The sequence below is a fragment of the Rousettus aegyptiacus genome, unplaced genomic scaffold, assembly GCF_014176215.1.
Source record: "Rousettus aegyptiacus isolate mRouAeg1 unplaced genomic scaffold, mRouAeg1.p scaffold_m13_p_11, whole genome shotgun sequence".
NCBI classification, from domain to species: Eukaryota; Metazoa; Chordata; class Mammalia; order Chiroptera; family Pteropodidae; genus Rousettus; species Rousettus aegyptiacus.
This window is the reverse complement of record NW_023416286.1, coordinates 16,544,009-16,562,695: the sequence shown is the minus strand read 5'-3', so window position 1 is coordinate 16,562,695 and position 18,687 is coordinate 16,544,009. Positions and strand designations below refer to the sequence as shown.

The following is an 18,687-nucleotide window of genomic DNA, read 5'->3' as shown; positions in this document are numbered from 1 at the left end:
CCCACTCACCCTTGGCATGCCTTTCAGCCATCTTCAGCAATAAGAACAGTGATATTTTGACTTGCGTCAATTATTCCCTTGCCTTACTCTTCAATCTGTTCAGTTCTTGGCTGGGAAGAGGGTTGCTATTTAATGGACACCCTCAAAGACCCCAACAACCACATGAACCCCTGCCATCCATCTGTGACTTAGAACAATATTAAAATGCCTCATTAAAAAGTTTAACTTATTATGAGGAAATAATAGAGACACTGGGGAGAATCAGATTCACAGCATCTCCAAGCTGCAAGGCACTGATATAACCTACAGAACCCTTGGTTCAAGAAGAACATCCGAAGAGGTGAAAAGCCTGGTACCTTGGGGTTCACACTTTAGTGTACATCAGAGTCATCTGGGGGCTTGTTAAAACACAGATTTCTTGACCTTAACCCTTCTGAGTTTTGGATTCAGATGATCTGGGGGTGCAGTCCAAGAATGTGCATTTCTACCGAGTTCCCTGGTAGTGTTGATAGTGCTGGCCCAGGAACCCTGCTCTGAGAACCACTGGCTCGGCATGAAATGAGTCAATCTGTTGTTACAGAGCAGGAACCGGAACCCAGGTGCCCTGGGTTCCAGCCAAATGCCCCTCCTTGATCCGTCTTCCTGCCTCACGTCTGCACCCTCCTTGGCCCTGGCCGGAAGTCCCCCTGGCTGCAGTTTTCATACTTGCACTCTCCACCTGAGCTGAACTTGCTCTCCTTGCCAAAATGATGTCTATAATAAGCCTTGAACTTTCTAGAAAAAAGTTCTTTAACAATACTAAGTATTTCTGGCATGAATACATATTACATGAGAGAGTGTTTAATGAAGAAAAATTACAGGCCCAGCATGCTTCCATGGCACAACTCTGCTATCTTGCTATCTTATGAAGGATAAACTTAAAGCAAATGCCATCGTGCTAAGGACCAAGAACCCAAAACGGTGACCAATGTTTTTCTCATACTTCTATGGTGTTATCTATGTCTCTGTTTATTTTGCTGAAAACAAATAAGAAAGTTGCATATACATACCCAGAGTATTGGTAGCAAAGTTTTTTTCAAGTCCATCTTCTGTGAGCTTTCTTTTATTGACCATACAACCTGCATTATTGATCTGGAAATTACAATTGCCATTTCAAAATAAAATAGGGCCAAAGGACCTGTTTCCAAACCTCACACCTCCACTGCCACCACCGGTCCCACATTCAAGTGACGACCACAGTTCTGCTCAGCTGTCCTTTCACTCCAACCCCCGTCTAGGAGAACGGCGCTTGTGCAGAAAGCTCACCCACAGAACTGTGAAGAGATCTCTAGTTACGAGGGCTTGGCTGGGCAACCTCATTCATAATAAGGTGCTCTGGGACTCTGTATAGACCAGTGTCATCCAATAGAAATATGTAATTTTAAGTTTTCTAAAAAGTAGCCACGTCAAAAAGGCAAAAAGAAACAGGTAAAATTAATTTTAATAATATATTTTATTTAACCCAATATATCCAAAATAGTATCATTTCAATATGTAATCGATATAAAAATATTAATGAGATAGTTTTTTTCCCACAATAAGTCTTCAAAATCAGCTGATTTTTACATTTATAGTATGTCTCAGTTTGAACTAGTTACATTTCAAATGCTCCATAGCCAGACTGGACAGCACGAGACCGAGCCTTGGCCCACACGGGCATTTGGGAGCACTTTAAAAACTATTTGGGTAGAAAAGCAGCTCAGTTCAAAGTGAAATATCTGAGAGGAGCAGTCAGGCAGCACCCCACCTGCACCCCCCGGCTTTCTGTGGAGTCCCACACTGACCGTGCCACTAAGAGAACTGCTTGTCTGCAGCAGGCATGCTTCTGGACTAAGCTTTCTATTTTTAGTTTTTCCTGAGTGTCTAATGTTAATACACCAATACCCAAATCTACAGAGTTCGGAATACAGATATAAAAATCCTCATTTTATGAAAGACCCTCCCACAGCACGTACACTGCGGACGGCCCCTTCCTTTCCCACAGCTCTAACCTGCGTGGCCGTTCGAGTGAATCCGGCAACTAAACATGATTTCATTGACAGGCCTCACTGCAGAAGATTCTTACTAAGAGGTCAACATAAAGACCCCAGAACATACTTATGAGTCCACATCCACATAGACAAAAAGGTACACATGAGATTTAGCCTCTACTAATGTTTATAAAGCTTACCAGAACATCAAGTTTATGATATGCTTGAAATTTTCAACAAATTTCCAGATTTTCTTGGGATCAGACAAGTCTACAATGAGCAAAAAGATGTTCTGAACCGGGATAGGAAAAAAAAAAAGTTGTAAAGCTCTTTAAAAAAAGATATAAACTAATATTTCTTAAATTAAAAAAATACATGTACATGGTTTTAAAAATCAAATTGTGTAGAATGATACAAAATGGAAAGCCTCAGAAATAAACCATTGTTCATAATTCCTTATGAACCATCCAAAAACTTTTAAGCATTTTAAAATAATATAATATTTTTATTTAAATAATACATATGGACATATCTTTTAAGTATTATATATACACACATATTAAACATAATATATATTATATATTCTAAACATACTATATATATAACACTATGTCTATATACGTATGTGTGTCCCTGTTCCACACGAATAAGATCAGACTATACATTGCTCTATACCCTTTTTTAGTTAGCGATATGTTTTGGAGATAAATCTGCCTTTTTTCTTTTAATGGCTACGTAACATACTTTTGCATGGATCTGTCAGTTTCCTGCTGCCAATCACTTAGGGGTTTTTGTCAAGATTGTGCTCTTAAGACAATATCTAAGGCATATTATAACTACGACAACTTCCTCGGTGACTCAGTCCTTGCTTAGAATGTACATCAATTTCTGCTATGCGTGAAGGTTAACTCTGGACACAGTTCCCTTCCCCATTACACTGAGAACTCGTTGGTGGAGGAACCATATCGAAAGCCCCCCTTTTCCCTTATGGTGGGACACACAGTCATACACGTTGATGACTAATGTACATTGGCTGTTGAGCCCTTTTCCTCTGTACCCAGCACAGAATCAAACTCGAATTCTCGGTATCCAGTGAATGCGAGGATAGCTCCTCTGAGCTCCTCATCACCAACCCAGGCAGAGGTTCCTGCTGCTGCAGAGACCTGAGAACCAAACCTACAGATGTGATTCTGAGCGACAGCCACGACTCCTTTGATAAAGCAGAGTGCAGCACCCTGCCTCAGTTTCCCCATTAACTGAACCATAGAACCCACGGCTGTACTCGGAGTTTCTTTCTACTGATCTTAAAACATATTATTTTCTCACTCTGAGACAAAGGCTCAGAGAATAAGAAAACAGAGCAAACCCATATTTTCATGGCTCAAAGTCTGTAGTCAGCTTGAATATTCGGCTTCGGTCTAACACAATTGAATGTTCTTCTACCTTCAAAGGCTGGGAAAAGGACTGTCTGTACAGGACTAGGTTCTTTTAAAAAGTCTCTGAAGGCCCTTGCTCAGCCAGAGCAGACACAGGCTGCAGACTCACACCTGAGCTGGCACTGAGCCTCCGCCAGTGACTGCAAACTGAGTCTAGACACCTAATCCTTTCATCCCGAGGCCTTTTCCACAACTGCCCCCAAACTCCCTCCCACCCAAGCTTACCACTCATAAAAAATCCAGGTTCAAAAAACAGCAAAATTCAAGTGAACTAAAATCAAATCTACTTTCAACATTCCACAACCTCCTTCAGCTTTCTGGGAGCACTACGGTGTCTCATTCGGCATTAAAAGGAGGGAGTGGCAGGGAACAGAAAATCACTGTCCCAGACAATCAACCATGGAGCCTAATGAAATGAAGCATCATGAAAAGATGAAGGAAATCATCTGTCTCCTCTGGGAGAAAACAGGAGGCCAGAAAGCGCCCAGGAGTGGCCAGCAGTCTGCTGTGACCAGGAGGAAGTACCAGAAACAGACGCATATGTGTAAAAACCAGGACGGCTGATCTACAGATGACAAGGCTGGCCCTAGGAGCCACTGGCCCCCACTGTACTAACCCTTAAACCCTGGATACTAATATTAAAATAGGAAAAAACTCAACTGGAGCTATTCTGCGGATGATGCACCATCTAGCTGCGGTCCAGGAGTCATAAGGTTACATCACGGGAACCCCTCTACTCATGTAAGAGGGTGAGTCTGACGAGCGAATGAGAAACAGTGCATGAAGGTGCCCTCGGGAGTAGAAATCGCTATGTGGGAATGAGGTGGTAGGTAATATCAATGCTGAGTACTCAAAAAGCTAAACCGATAATTCTCAAGAAATTAGAAATCCACATTGGCCTGGAAGAGAGACAGTAGAAACCCCTGTTTTTTATCTTGGTGTTTTGATGTAGATGGGGTCAGTTCACACAAGACATAGGGCACATTTACAGCATCTTCTAGCCACATCAGGAGTGTGGCAGGAGTTAAAACGCTGCCCAAGCACTGTAGCTCTGTGATCTTTCTCCTCAAAACCCATAACTCCATTCTAATCATGAGAAAAACAGCAGACAAATCCCAATTGAGGGACAGTGCAGTGTACAAAATGCCAGACCGGTATGCCTCAAAACTGTCAAGGTCATCGAAAACTAGGAAAGTCAGACACTGTCACAGTCAAGAGGAGAAAAGGAGACATGACGACTAGGTGCAATGTGGTGTCCTGGATGGGACGTGGGAGCAGAAAAAGGGCATTAGGTAAAAACTATGGAAATCTGAGGGCAGATGGATTTTAGTTAATAATAATGTAACAAATGAATCATACTAATGTAAGATGTTAACAAAGGGGAAACTCGGTATGAGGTAAATGGGAACTCTACTATTTTCACAATTTTTTTGTGCATCCAAAACTATTCTAAAATTTAAAAGTTCATTTTTAAAAAATGTTGACTAAGAGGACAAAAGTCTGGTGTCCCTCTACCCAGGCAGCAAGATGGTAATGAACTGCAATGAGGAGCTGAAGCAGGAGGTTCCACTCTGATTTTCTCCCACAGAACCCCTGGGAGCACTGAGCCAGGCCGAGTGGGCTGGTGAACAGGAAGTGTGCTCTGCGACAAGCACTCCCCCGCCCCAAGCCTGTCCACACATACCCTCCCCAGAAAGAGCACCTTGGCAGCGCAAATAAGCCACTGATTCCCACCAGACCTTGTGCCTTCCCTGGTGCCCGCTAGCCCACGCTCACGTGACTCAGCTGGCCTGCCAGACTCCCCTGTCCAAGGGACCGCTGCTCTCTGATGTCCATCCGGCCATGCAGCCAGGACCAGTCCTGCCAGTGCCCTAACTGCTCTACCATAGATGTCTTCTGCTCCTGGGAGCTTGCTGGCTCCCAGCCCCTCTAGGACAGCGCAGAACTAGGGAACTTAAAGCAGAGAATATGAGGTTGGGAGTGGTAATATTAGTTAACAGTAAACAGTATTGATAACACCAATTACAATAGCTTCTCCTCCTGATTAAGAGCTATATGTCCTACAATACACTGAACTTCCTTTGTCATAGCTCTTATGTTATGTCTGTCGGGGTCTAACAGAAACCTCTTTCAACAGAGAGAACAGAATGCAGGGAGGGGACGAAACAAGGTGAGAACTCAGTGGGACAGGAGACTTCATTCTGAGGTCAGTAACAGCAGGAAGCTCCGACCAGTCCCGGGCTGGAGGAGCAACGGAAAAGGTGGGGTGGGAGCCAAGCCCAGGAGCCAAGGCGTCCGCCAGAAGAAAAATCCACAAAGAGATTCTGCCATTGCGAGGGAAGCCAAATGTCCTCTTTCCACCTTCCAACCACTACCCATCTTCCTCTGATACCCCCCACTGGCCAAACCCAGCCAGAAGCTGGCGGATGTGGGAGTTGGAGGAACACAGACTGCGGGGTCCACACCATCCACCCGCAGTGTGGCACAGCTGGGCAGGCAGGCTTCATGGAAAACGCTTGTCAACCACTCGACTCCTCCACAAGACTGAAAGGGGCTGTGTTTGTCTCTGTCGTCTTTCTCTCCAGCTCCTAACACATTGCCTGACATATGGTTCACTCTCAAATATATGTTCAACAACGAATAAAATAGTATCGCCACTATTTTTCAGATGAGGAAACTGAGGTTCTGCGAAGCTAAAAACCTTGCCCAAGCTCACAAGGCTCGTGAGTACAAACCCGGGACTCAGTTCAGAGCCCAGCTACTTCCCACCCCCATGCTGTTTGTTTGGGGGCTGTGTGCTGCCGACCAGATGAAGCCGTGCACCGGTGCCTGTTCACGGACAGGGAGGAGCAGCTGATCCCTGGCAGAGCCTGGAAGACACCCTGAGTTACGGAACCCATACTCACGAGATGAGCAGACAGGCACTGAGCCCTGGATTCCAAGCCCTCAGTGCTGGAGGCCACTTAGAAATACAAAAGTAGAGGGGATTTCCCATGTGTGTGTTCAAATCCCAGCTTGTGTATGTGTATAGGGGGTGGGTGGGCAGTAGGTGAAGGGCTCCCTGTCTCCTGACCCCAGGAAACATGTTGGCTCCCCTTTAAGCTCTATATCCCGCCCAAAGATGATGAAATTGGATATAAGGATAGCTCATTATAAATAGACCATATTGTCATTTTGTCCCATACAAATCCACTTCATAACACAAGTGGCCCAAACCACAGCAGCTTGGAATCCAGGCAAGTCTTCCTCTGCTGGTGGTCTGAGATTAGTATTCTTGTTGCATCTTGTCGCAGCACAACCAAAAGTTATCAGCAGGCAGACGGCCAGCTTTCAGCCTCGAGAACTGCAGCCCAGATCGCGGCGGCACTTGCAGACATTAGAGGAAGATTTAGACCCCCTCACGCTCACGCCAGCACTAAGCCTCTGCTGGGCATCTAATGGTGTAAGACTAGGGGTTTCTGGTGAGAAGAGAAAGGAACTCCTCACTTTGAAAATGCTATTGAAAAAAAAGAATAACCTTCATGAGCAGATGCGAAATATTCCATTCTAGATGGGGGGATTCTTTTTTCTTTGGCCATGGTCCAGGCCTGAGGGAGTGGGGAATGCTGTCTTCCCCTTCCCAGACTCCCTGCATAAACCCCTCAGTTGTGGGCAGTGACTCGAGCAGCAGCGGTAGTGGGCGGGGGGAGGGGGGTGCTGGAGAAGCAGGTTCACAGGAGAGAGGAGGAAACTGAGGTGGGGGAGGAATGAAAGGAGCACGTTTTCTAGTGAAAGTAAGGGGCCTGTGGTCACTGAGGGCCGTCCCCAGGGGCCCCTTCTACTTAACAGTGGGGGTTCAGGTTTCCCACCCAGGGCCAGCTTCATGGGGTATGACCTGTGCAGCTGCATAGGCCCCAAATTCAGAAGGTCCCCATGCCTGTTTCAATGTTCTGCTTCACTGTCTTGAAATTCTTAATTTTACACAAGGGTCCCACACTCTCATTTCTCACTGGGTCCCACAAATTCTGTGGCCAGTCATGGTTCTCTCTCAGAAGAGGAAAATGATAAAATATGAGCCAGGTCTGAAAGCTCTTGTTAGAAAGCGATTCTCGGCAAGACCAAAATGTTGTTTGTTGTCTCTCTTTATTGGAAAGTCTTTGGCTCATTTTACAGCTTGATTCAAGGCACCTGAGTCACCCTTGATACCCCAGCAGGGCCATTGTCTGGTATGATATCTCCACAGCAGGGATGGGCCCCTGCCTGCTGGTTTCGGGGGCAGCCCAGAGTGAAGGGTCAAACCTCACAGCCCCAGTTGTCTGGGGTCAAACCCAGACATTGAAAAGCAGTGCTCCAGCTCCCCGCTGGCCACCTGCCTATACATGCAGGCCATGGCCAACCCAGGGAGCACAGGCAGGAGTCCAGATCCCCCAAAGCTGACCCCAGGCAGGGAACCCTCAGCAGGAGGGATGAAGAGCGGCTCACCTGGTTACCGCCCTGCCTGATGATCTCACCTTGGGCACCTTGGGCTCTGTCTTGATCTCAACAAGCCAGGTGAACTGTGCCACCTGGTGGAATTCAACAAAACACGGTAAGTTACAGAGAGAGCTATAGCTATGGAGACCAGCTTTTCCAAATGAAGAATGAAGACGTATGGGCTCACAGAAAGAATACCTGAAGTTGGGACGATTCTGGCAATTGAGATGGACGGTCCCTGCGGCTAGAGCGGAAGGTGTAACAGCCAGGGTCCTGGAACCTGCTCTCTTGCCTATCTGCACTGACTGACACTGCACCTGGGGTCATGGCCTGATTTTTTTAAAAGAGTCTCAACACATGAAGAACATGAAGTATCAGTCTCGGTCACATCTGCATCCCTAGCATCTTCCATAGCACCTGACACAGAGGTCTAAATCTGGTCATACTTTATACTCACCTGGGGAGTTTTTAAAGCTCTAGATGATAGGCCAAACCTGGGTATGTTTTTAAATCTCCCCAGGTGAGTCTAATTTCAGCCCAAGTTGAGAACCACTGGGCTAACATGTAGCAGGGACTCGTAATTGAATCCATAAATAACACTAAGACTATTCCAGCAAAGGCTCTACTGCCATTAATCAAGGTTTACATAAAGGAGAATGCTTTGGCTGGGGCAGTTAAGAAGTAATCATTATGGAACCTGCTTTCTTCACTTAAATAGCCCGTTTTATTAAATGGGGTCTGGTTCATGGGAAGCTACAGACAACCAGGTGACCAGCTCTACCCCCTCTCCCCTCCCCAACAGTGCTTCAGAGTCGCTCCCAGGTGCTAAGATACAGGGGCTCCCCACCTTGACTTGGCAGATAATTTTACAGTTTTGAAAGGTATAGTATTTCCCTGGATAATGCCTGACTTGATTTTAAAGCACAAAATAAAACATCTTGTGCTTCTTGAAAAGTGATAAATTTCCAAGTTCTTTTCCCAGCTTCTACTGGAACATCAATTTTTGCTGAAGAAGAGGCTCTAGAGAGACATGGCAGACTCTTCTAGCCACCACAGTGCCATTCAGTGACCAGGACAGTTGAGTTCATGCAGGAAATTCTGTCATTTACCCAGAGAGAGACTTCTCCTGATTAAATAATTTACGGGGCACCCAGAGAGCCTCTGCACAGAATCAGGGTTAGGGGAGTGAAACAGGAGGCTGTCCCCAGCTGCTCCAACCCTGCAGGCTGGACATCGGGACAGCGGGAAGGAGGCAGGACGTTCGATGCCCTCCCCTCTCCAGTTGTTCTGGGGGCACTGGTTCTTGGCTAGGGTCCGCAGCCAAATTGCACTGGACTCCCAATCCCCGCCTCCACCAGCCCCCCCCCCCCCCACCACCACCACTTTTTATTAAAGAGACATGAGCTAAGGCCAAATATCCACATTTTTAAAGTTCCACTAGTGATTCTGATGCCCAGTGTTGGCTGAGCACCTCACTGCTCTTAATCACAAAGCATGTGGACAGGACCCAACCTCTCCTATGAATTAACTAAGCATTGAGAAAAGCCTCCTCCAGTCACTCACTCTATCCACCTTTCGGTGAAAGCTCAGGGCACAGCTGAGAAAGCTGGCAGATGCGGTGATCATCATGAGATCGCTGTCCAGGGCTCCTGGCCATGCTGGCCGGGCCCTTCCTAACCTGCCTGTGACACAGGCACTCTCCCCAGTGTACAGAGGCTGCAGGCTGGCCTCGGGGTGTCGTGGACACACAGCAGGCTGCTCACCTCGCTTGGCTATCTCGTGGCAATTGCTTTTCCAATGCCGCTGTTTCCTCCTGTGACCAAGACGGCTCTTCCAGGAACTTGGACCTCCACGTCGTCAGGGACAAAATCCTTACATGCAGATTCATAGCCACTCCTGGAAGCAGCAGACCCACAGAGAGAATGGCTATAAGGAGCTGGCAACACCAATCTACGCAGGGAGAAAGCCTGACTCTGGGGGGACATTATTGCTCTCTCCCCGCATATCGCACAGCCCCTTCCTTCTTTGGCTCCCTGCCCCCTGATGACACACACACAAAACCATCTTCTCAGCCCCTACATTTCCTGTACTATTAGCTTCCTGCCCTTTTATAAACATCTGGAGATTCCAACAATTTGGCATTCAAACTACCTTTCTCTGCTGCCTCTGATACTGGGGAGTGCCCCCCAAAAGCCCCGCCTCCAAAAAGACCCCAATCCTCCGATAGATGGATTGCTTTTCCTTTGTCCTGTTTTGAGGGTGGGGGAGGGGAGCTTAGCAGACCATTAACATCATGCTTACTGTATGGCAGGACAGCTATAGAAGAATCACTGCAAAGTGGGAAGATGTGCAAGTAGAGAATGAAGGATGGAGGTAGTTACTTGAGCTCTGCACCCCCTCAGGGAGTGAAGAATCTTTCAGGGCTACAAGGTATGTGCTGCACAACTCTAGGGGGCACCATTAGGATGACAGTGATGGAGATGTGTATCTGCATTAGGACTTTATGGCAAATCAAATTGAGGAGATGCTTTTTGTAATTTGCACAAAAGTATCATAATGAATAGATGCAACCCTGAGTTCCTTAATTGTTTCTCTCTGCCTTTTGACATACTTCTTTTACCTTTACTTTCCTAGTATTTCTTGGTCACAAAATTGGCAGAGGGCAGTGGAGGCAGAATGGACGCCACTGGCAGGAGGAGGCCCTGAGGGCAGAGCTCTTCCCACGCAGGGCAGGCCTGGGTCTCAGAGCATGCGTCTCTGACTCAAAGAGCCCAGTGGTTTCTCCTAGCAACACAGAAAGCGACTCTCTCCCCTGAAGGTCCTGCAGGAGGCCCAGCACCCTTCCACAGGCTGCCAGTGGCTGGTCTCCTGCCCCGGTTCAGTACAACTGCCAACTACATGCCTGACACTGGTAAAGAGGCCAAAGAATGTTTATGAGCTTTGGTTTCTTTTGGAAATCATTGCCACAGGGGAGGAGGTCATCACCCCTTGTCTGAGTCAGGAGACCAATAAGAATGTCCCTATTCCCAAGTCTGTAACTTGCCTGAAGGATTGGGGCAGCTCACAGAACACCTTGCCCATTGCTTCTGCTGTTAGTGGCCCCCATAGCCACTAGAATACAGCAAGACGTCTGTATTCTAAAGCTTCTTGAAATGCTGACTTGAAACTAAAATTAATATCAGTAATATGGGTTTGGGATAGAAACACCTGGGTTTAAATCACAGCTCTGCTTCTTAAAGCTGTGCAATCTCGTGTTGGCTTCACCTTTCTGAGCTCCTGTCTCCTCATCCGCAGAAAGGAGATAATAAAAGCTACTTCCTGGGCATTTAGCACTGCACTTGGAATAAATTAAAAGCTTAATAAAGTTATTATTATTACTATTTTAATGACATTAATACCTTCCATGTTTGAAATTGAGCTCCTCATTTGGCCCCTTCAAATCATTAGGAACTTTGAGAGCATTTTTAACTATTACCATAGAGGAAGTTGAAGATGTGTTTCCCCCACAAGTGTGTGTGTGTGTGTGTGTGTGTGTGTGTGTGTGGGTGGGTGGGGAGGGGTAAGGCAGGGAGGTGTCCCAGGATCACCGTGAAAGGATTTTTTTTGTAGAGGCAAGAAGTTCCTCAGAAAGAGCAAGGCCTTTCAGAGAGTCGACACACAGTGGCCTCTCCAGGAAAAAGCACTGGTGCAGAGTGAGACTTTCCCAAACCACAACAGGGCCAGAAGCGCAGGCCCCAGAGAACATGCAGGAAACAGGCCTCAAAGATCCCCTTCCTTCAGGGGCAGGAAGCAGAGCAGCTTTCCTCTGTGACACCCAGCCAGAGGAGACCTTAGCCTCTGGGCCACCACACTGATCCTATTAGAGACTACATTTTGCTGAGGGCGGCTCCGTGGACTTAACATCTTCAAATTCCAGGCTGTGAGCCACTGCCATTGGGCAGTGCCAGGCTGGCCTGAAGGACGTGTCATACCCTTCCTCTGTCCTTTGACTTCAACACAAGGATTCCCTCTGGGTCCAATCTGTTACAATAAGATTCAGCTATTTAAAACTCTTCCTGCTCTCTTATGAGAAGCATTTTATCTTTATAAATTCTGGATACCAGTCTCTATTTTTCAAATGCAGAGAGAGGTAAATGACTTGCCTAAGGTCGAAATATGGTAGGTGATAAAATGAAAGGTTCTCAATGTCTAGCCTAGGGCACCTCTACCACACCAGTAATGGCGGTCCCCAGGTAAGCAGAGTCAGCACCACCTGGGAATCCTTAGAAGAAATGTGTTCTCCGTCTACCGGGCCAGACACTTCAGGGCGGGGCTCAGCAGCCTGTGGTTTCTCACGCCCTCCAGGTGATTTTGATTCAAACTAAACAACCTCTGTACTTGGTGTTTTTCCAGCCCTTGATGATAGAGGGATCACCTGGGAGCAGGGGCGCTCCCAGGCATGTTTCCTTCAATTTACCTAATGTGAAATTTGCTTAGGTCCCACCCATCTGAGTTTTGGGGGTTTTGTTGTTGTCTATTTTTGTTTTAATTGCCCCGGTAGTTCTTAGGTTGGGGCAAGTTTAGGAAACTGAGGATACTGCTTGCTGCCTAGGGGCCCAATATAGGGAAGCTCTATGAAAGCCCCAAGAAAAAACATTGTAAATCCAAACTACAGACTCTTCCCCTAGAATCAAAGTAAGGTGTTGTCTTTCCCTCCAATTCACTACCTTTGCAACCGTGGGGAGACCCACCTAACTTTGCCCTCCTCTACCTCCAGGATTTTTAAAAGTCTGCCTTCCTGGTGTCAGGAAGCTAACTCAAGCTCTCACACTGCATTCTGTGTAACATGGAAAGACCCAGCAGAGAGTGGCCACTGCCTGAGTACACCTCTTTGAAAGAAAAAGGCTGTCAGAGTATTTGACTAAATTCAGTGGGTCGGGTTAACAGCTAGACTTCCAACCATTCTTCGCATCACTGGCCCAAGAAGGATCTGCACTTTCACAGAAGCATGTGGGGTGAAGAGAAGGGAGCAGCAGCAGCTGCCTGCCCTGGCAGGATGCCTTGGATCCTGTATGATGGAAATTTGCCCACGCTGCCTTAGGAACTGATAAAAACCCCACTGCAGGGAGAAGAGGAAGTCTCTTTGAGGTGACTGGGCTGCATGTGAGAATCACGCAGGCGATTTTTATACAACGTCAGTCTAGGCCCCAGTGCAGACCACCTGAATCAGAATCACTAGGGGTAGGGCTAGAAAACTGGTGGATTTAATTCTCCCCTAGTGATTCAGATGTTCAGACAGGGTTGAGAACCAGTGTATAAGCCTAATTAATTCTAAGATAAAAACCATCTCTCCTTCCTCTGGAATTGGCCGCTCCTTAAAACCACAATGAGACGGAGGGCCGACCAGGGCATATCAAGTGTGATCAAGGGGCCAGTGAAAGCGTCCAATATCGCTCGCCAACCTCAGACTGGGTGCACAGTCTGCACCGCCCTGAAACCCACGCTCAGACTATTCCAGCTGGAGAGAAAGATCACAGTCTACCAGCCGCGTTTTATTAGTAAGAAAAAACAGCCAGGCAAGCAGTAGTCCAAAGTCTTGCCTAGAATTTAGAACCAGCCCGGGCCGACGCTGAAAACGAAGGCAGTTCCCCGAGCGCGCCCTGCAGGCCGCCAAGGTACCGCCCCGGGGCTGGGAGGCGCCGGGGCCGCTGGAGGCCAACGGGTCCGGCCCCGGCGCGGCAAAGCCCCGCCCCTCGGCGGCACTGGGTCCCCCACGTCAGCCTGCGGTCCCCCACATCAGCCTGCGGTCCCCCACATCAGCCTGCGGCCGCCACTGTCCCTTAGCAGGTCTAGCAAGCTCACGAAGTCGCAAGCGCGTCCCCGTCAACCCTCTCGCCCGCGCCGAGGCGGGCCACGCGACCGGCCCCGCGGCGCCCCCGGCCCGCGGCCCCCGGCGCTGCACCCTCGGGCGCGTGGCCGCCTTGGTGTACTCGCGCAGCCCCTTGACAAACCACGCGGCGAGGCGGGAGAGCGACGCGGTGGGGCGCGCGCCGCACGCGGAGTCCCGCTGCCCGCGCTCCCGGTGTCCCGCCGCCGCCCCTCGGGAGCCGCCCGCGGTTACATCACCCCAGTTACGTAAGAGTCGGGCCTCTGGGGTTTTTCTTTCGGAGGAGTGCGGCGGGGACTCCCAGCCTGCCCGTCTGCTCGGTACGACGGGGAACGCCCACCTGCCCCGGCCTAGGCGAGCGCCCCCTCCAGCCGCAGCCCCAGGGGGTAGGGTGAGGGAGGGCAGACCCTGGTGGGGGCCGCGCTCCGGGTCCTTGTAGTCACCTTGGACTTGAAACCCGGCCTTAGTACCCGTGTGGGGAATACCTGCCTGGTGTGTATGGCTGGGATGCAAAGATGGCACCACAACGCGCCCCTTAGAATTTGGTTACCTAGAAAATCATGTGGAATAAAAAGATGAGGCTTACCGATATCAAAAAGATTTCTCCATCTAAGGAGGTATCACAGGGGTCGTTGTATCGTTGTATAACTACTGTTTTTTAAGTTCCCATCTATCTCATTTCACGCAATGCCACCAAGTAACTCAGCGGAGGTACATCCTCCCTTTCCAGAAAGTGCAAGGAGTCTGGTTGGTAATGTGTATGCAGTGACACAGCTGGCGAGAGGCAGGGCTAGGTCTCCCACCTGGAGGTAAGTCTGTCTCCCCGAGTAGAAGTTTGTCACTAGCTCTGCAACTCCAAAGAAGGGCCCATTTATCTCCTTCAAATCTTTTTCAGCCTCCCGACCCCTCAAACCCTAATAAACATACGAGGTAAGCTTTTTTAAAAAAATTATGGTTGCTGTGCCAACCTACATTCCAGACAAGTCATCCAGCCCCCTCCTCGACCCTGTTATGTAGGGTCACTTGATTAAATTCTGTACTGGTTTACCCAACTCGTCCAGAGACTGAGCCACTCTAACATAAGATGTGTGGAGACCAACTGGTTTAATGGCCTCATTACCTAGGAGAAAGGATAAGTGCTCCCCCCCCCCCACGTGGGCGTGCTTTTTTTTTTTTTTTTTTTTTTTTTACCTTAGAATACCTTTTGAAATAAATTTCCCCAGAAGAGCACCATGAGGTTCCACTGCCTTGCTCTTTCTCCTGACCGAGTGATAAAAGGAAGTTTAAACAAGTGGCATTCTGCAAAACCACCCAGCCTGGCATGAATTTCCATGCCTGTCCAGTTGGACTGGGAGGATATTTTAGACACCTTACAGTCACACAACTGTGCTTTGTGCTAGTGATGGAAAAGGTGTCAGTCTGCTCTGAATCTCTCTCACTCCCTCAGGAAATAAGCTTTTGGTTCACAGGGGGCTAAGAAATTGTTCTGAAAAACAGGATCTATCGAGAGCGCCAGCAGCACCTCGAAGTAAAAGGGTGGGTAGGACCCCAGCGTTCAGCCTCTCATCTGAACGCAGACATGCTGCATAACCTTTCAGTCTTAGTTTCCTTATTTGTAGAATGGGAGTGAATGTGCTCACTTCATGGGGGTGGTTGTGAGATTAAACACATTTGAAAAGAGTTTAGCCAATGCCCAGGTTCATATGAGGTAATCGCAAAATGTTCACTTCCCTCAAGCTTTCTTCTCATTCCTTTCTCCTCCTACACCACAACCGTGCCATGTACATTCAACTGTTGTTGCATGAGTGCAGGAAGCATGCAGTTTATCCTCAAATCAAGTACCCACAGGGTACCTAGTGTAGGCATTATACACACTTCATAGGAGTTTTTAAGAAAAAACAACCCCATCTTCAAAGCTTCCATTCTCCCCTGGATGACACATAATATATACAGAAAAAGAAACAACATGCATAGTGGCATTACTAGGAAAAGGCCCTAGTTTAAGTAGGAATTAGCTGAGCTGGATTTTTGTCCTATTTCTACCACCGATTGCCAGTGTGACCCAGGGTAATAGAGAGAACACTTATTGAGGGTTTAACATGTGCCAAACATCATGGATTATCTCACTTAATCGTTACAGTGACCTAGTAAGATTTCTCTCAATATCCCCACTTTACAGATGAGTACACTGAGACTTAGAGGGGTAAGTCACTTGGCTGAGATCACAGTAAAGGCTTGCTGGAGCCAGGATTTGAGCCAGGTGGTATGATTCTAGAATTCACACCCTTACCCACTGTACAGGAGCAAGTCAGTCTCTCTGGACCTCATTGAAATGAAAAGGTGATTGGATTTTTGACATCTGCGCCCCTTCTAGCTCCAACTTTCTCGGTCTAATAAGAGAATTATAAAGATGTTAAATAAGTTAGATCCAAGGGGTTTTTAAGAGTGACATCCAGAGGATGTAGTCGCTTCATTTCATGTGGGTAGAAAACCTCTAAGATATTTCTTATGTGTTCCTGGTTCCAATTTGCCGCTTAAAAACCAAACAAACAAATCATCCTCTAAAGCTTCCTTCCAATTTATTTAGAGCCCAGAAGCTACTTTTGACCAAATGAGAAGGGGAAGCAGGAGGTGTGGACTAAAATCCATGGCTTTCCGCACAACAGATAAACATGATGGGAAGTCTGCACACACACGCGCGCGCGCGCACACACACACACACACACACACACACCAGTGTTCATATCATCTTCTACCGAAGCTCAGTACCAGTTTCTCCAGCCCAGTTGTCATGGCAACACCAGCTGCCAATGAGATCATGGAAGACAAGGTTATAATGGCAGTGGTGCTTTAATATTTTACCTGGCAAAGCCACTTAGATAATAAAATGAATAACCATAAATCATGAATCTATAGGAAGCCCAGGCACTGCTCATTGTATGTGTTTAGTGTGCACTTACGGGTATGGAAGAGGAATGGAGCAAAGGGAAAGGAAGAAAAAGGAAGGGAGGACGAGGCAGTGGTTGGGGAGGAAGATTTCTGACGCTGATCCCTGTTATTCTTCATTGTAGATCATGCACGAGTCCTGACCCTGTCTGTGCACAGATTAAGGAACCGGTCTCTTTCCTTCTGTAACAAGAAGGGGGTGGGGGCTTCCAGCCTTAATCACCAAAGGCTTAGAAGAAACCCTAAGTGACTGTTTTTTGGGGTCTACACTAACAGAGGAGAGAAGCAGCCCAGGAGAAATGAACATGACCGACAATAACCCACCCAGAGTGTCTTGAGGCCCACCAGCTCTTACAGACTGGCTTGCCCTAGGGCTATCTGTTGTCCATCTGAACCAATTCCCTAAAGAGGAAATCCATTTGATTTTAGGGTCTCCTTTCTTTCACAGGAAACTAACCACAGTGGGGGTCTCTGTTCAGAGCTTTTGGCATTGGAGAGCAGCAGGGAGAGACTCAGTTTACATTGAATATCCTCTTGTGCCTTTGAATTTTGTACTATGTGCATGGAGTACTTACTCAAATAAAAACACATGCAAAGGTCCACCTTTTTTCCCTAGCCTTGCCCACCTTCTAAGAAGTAGACACGTTGGCAGGAAGGGGAGGGCAGTCGTGAAGCCTGGGTAGGTCAGCCTCCACTTAACCAAATGGATGAAGGAAATGATTGCCCACAAACAGGGCTTGTTTTGGTCTGAAACTCTCACACAGTCTGTTTGTAGGGCTCTCGGTTCATGGCAAGCAGGTTCTGTTCTGAGTGCAAAGGCAGTAGTGGGCCCCGGGGGCAGGAGTCGTTTGTCTGAGAGGTTGTGTGGCTCACTCTTACCCACTTCCCCCCACTGCCTGGTTCCCACTGCTGTCTTGGAGAAGGGCCACCAGTGAGGCAGGAGAGGGTGGCAGACTTAGAGTGGCAGGAACTGGGATTGAGTCGTAAGACCCACATTCAGCTTCAACACCTCTTCAGAGGAGACATTTCACCTCGGTTTCCCCTCCACATGACAGCGTGACTGTCCAGTCCATGAAGTATAGTAGAGAGGATGAATTAAAGACACTTTTCTCTTGTTTAATGAATACATTCTATATGCCTATGTGCCAAGCACTGTTCTAAGTCCATTGCAAATGAGAAGACTGAGGCTCAGAGAATTTCAAAGGGACGTCCACGAGCACACTAAAATCTAAAAAGTAGCAGGGCCAGGATTCCAACCTGACAGTCTGGGTCCAGACTCTACACCCTTAACCCCCTTTCTGACAGGATGGGACACTTCTCAGGGTGACTTCTCAGTTTCTTTTTTTAGTGGTTTCTGAGGAGAGGGAAACTTCTGTTATCATCTCCTCCCCATTTTTGTTTGATTGATGGGTTCCTGTGTTCAACTGGGTGGCTAGTAGTTCCCACCAGCATTCCCCCACCCCCAAGCCAGAGGCACTGGGGGACTGAAGGTGGGGCCCTAAGGCCTTCAGTCACCTGAAAGCGAGACTGGGTTTTGAGCCTGTGAGCATGTGTGCCCCTCCGTGTGCATGGAGCAACCAGGGACCCTGCACTTGCCAGCTATTGCATCCTGGGAGAGTCCATCTGAGGAGGCTCAGAATGACTGGGGCATACATCATTTTACTTTTATTTTTAATTGTGGTAAAGTACACATAAATTTACCATCTTAGGCATGTTTAAGTACACAGTCCAGTGGTACGGAGTACCACTTAATCGCATTGTTGTGAAACCATCGGCACCGTCTACCACCAGAACCCTTTTCATCTTACAAAATGGAAACTGTGCCTATTAAACATCAACTCCCCATTACGCCCTCCTCCCCGCTGCCCCTGGCGACTGCCGTTCTACTTCTTGTCTCTACGAATTTGACTACTCTCAATACCTTCTATTAGCGGAATCATCCGGTATTTGTCCTTTTATGACTGATTTATTTCACTTA

General features: G+C 47.7%; 1 protein-coding gene across 1 annotated transcript in view; it reads right to left on the bottom strand.

Moving 5' to 3' along the window:
- DHRS12 (dehydrogenase/reductase 12) overlaps positions 1–11,315 on the bottom strand; it is a 41,460-nt gene extending 30,145 nt beyond the window's left edge. The window contains 6 exon segments of the mRNA XM_036228527.1: positions 1,050–1,131; positions 2,210–2,229; positions 2,232–2,301; positions 7,907–7,989; positions 9,661–9,678; positions 9,681–11,315. Of these exon segments, the coding sequence (XP_036084420.1) occupies positions 1,050–1,131; positions 2,210–2,229; positions 2,232–2,301; positions 7,907–7,989; positions 9,661–9,678; positions 9,681–9,882 (475 nt within the window). The 5' untranslated portion in view covers positions 9,883–11,315.
- Positions 11,316–18,687: the final 7,372 nt, after the last annotated feature.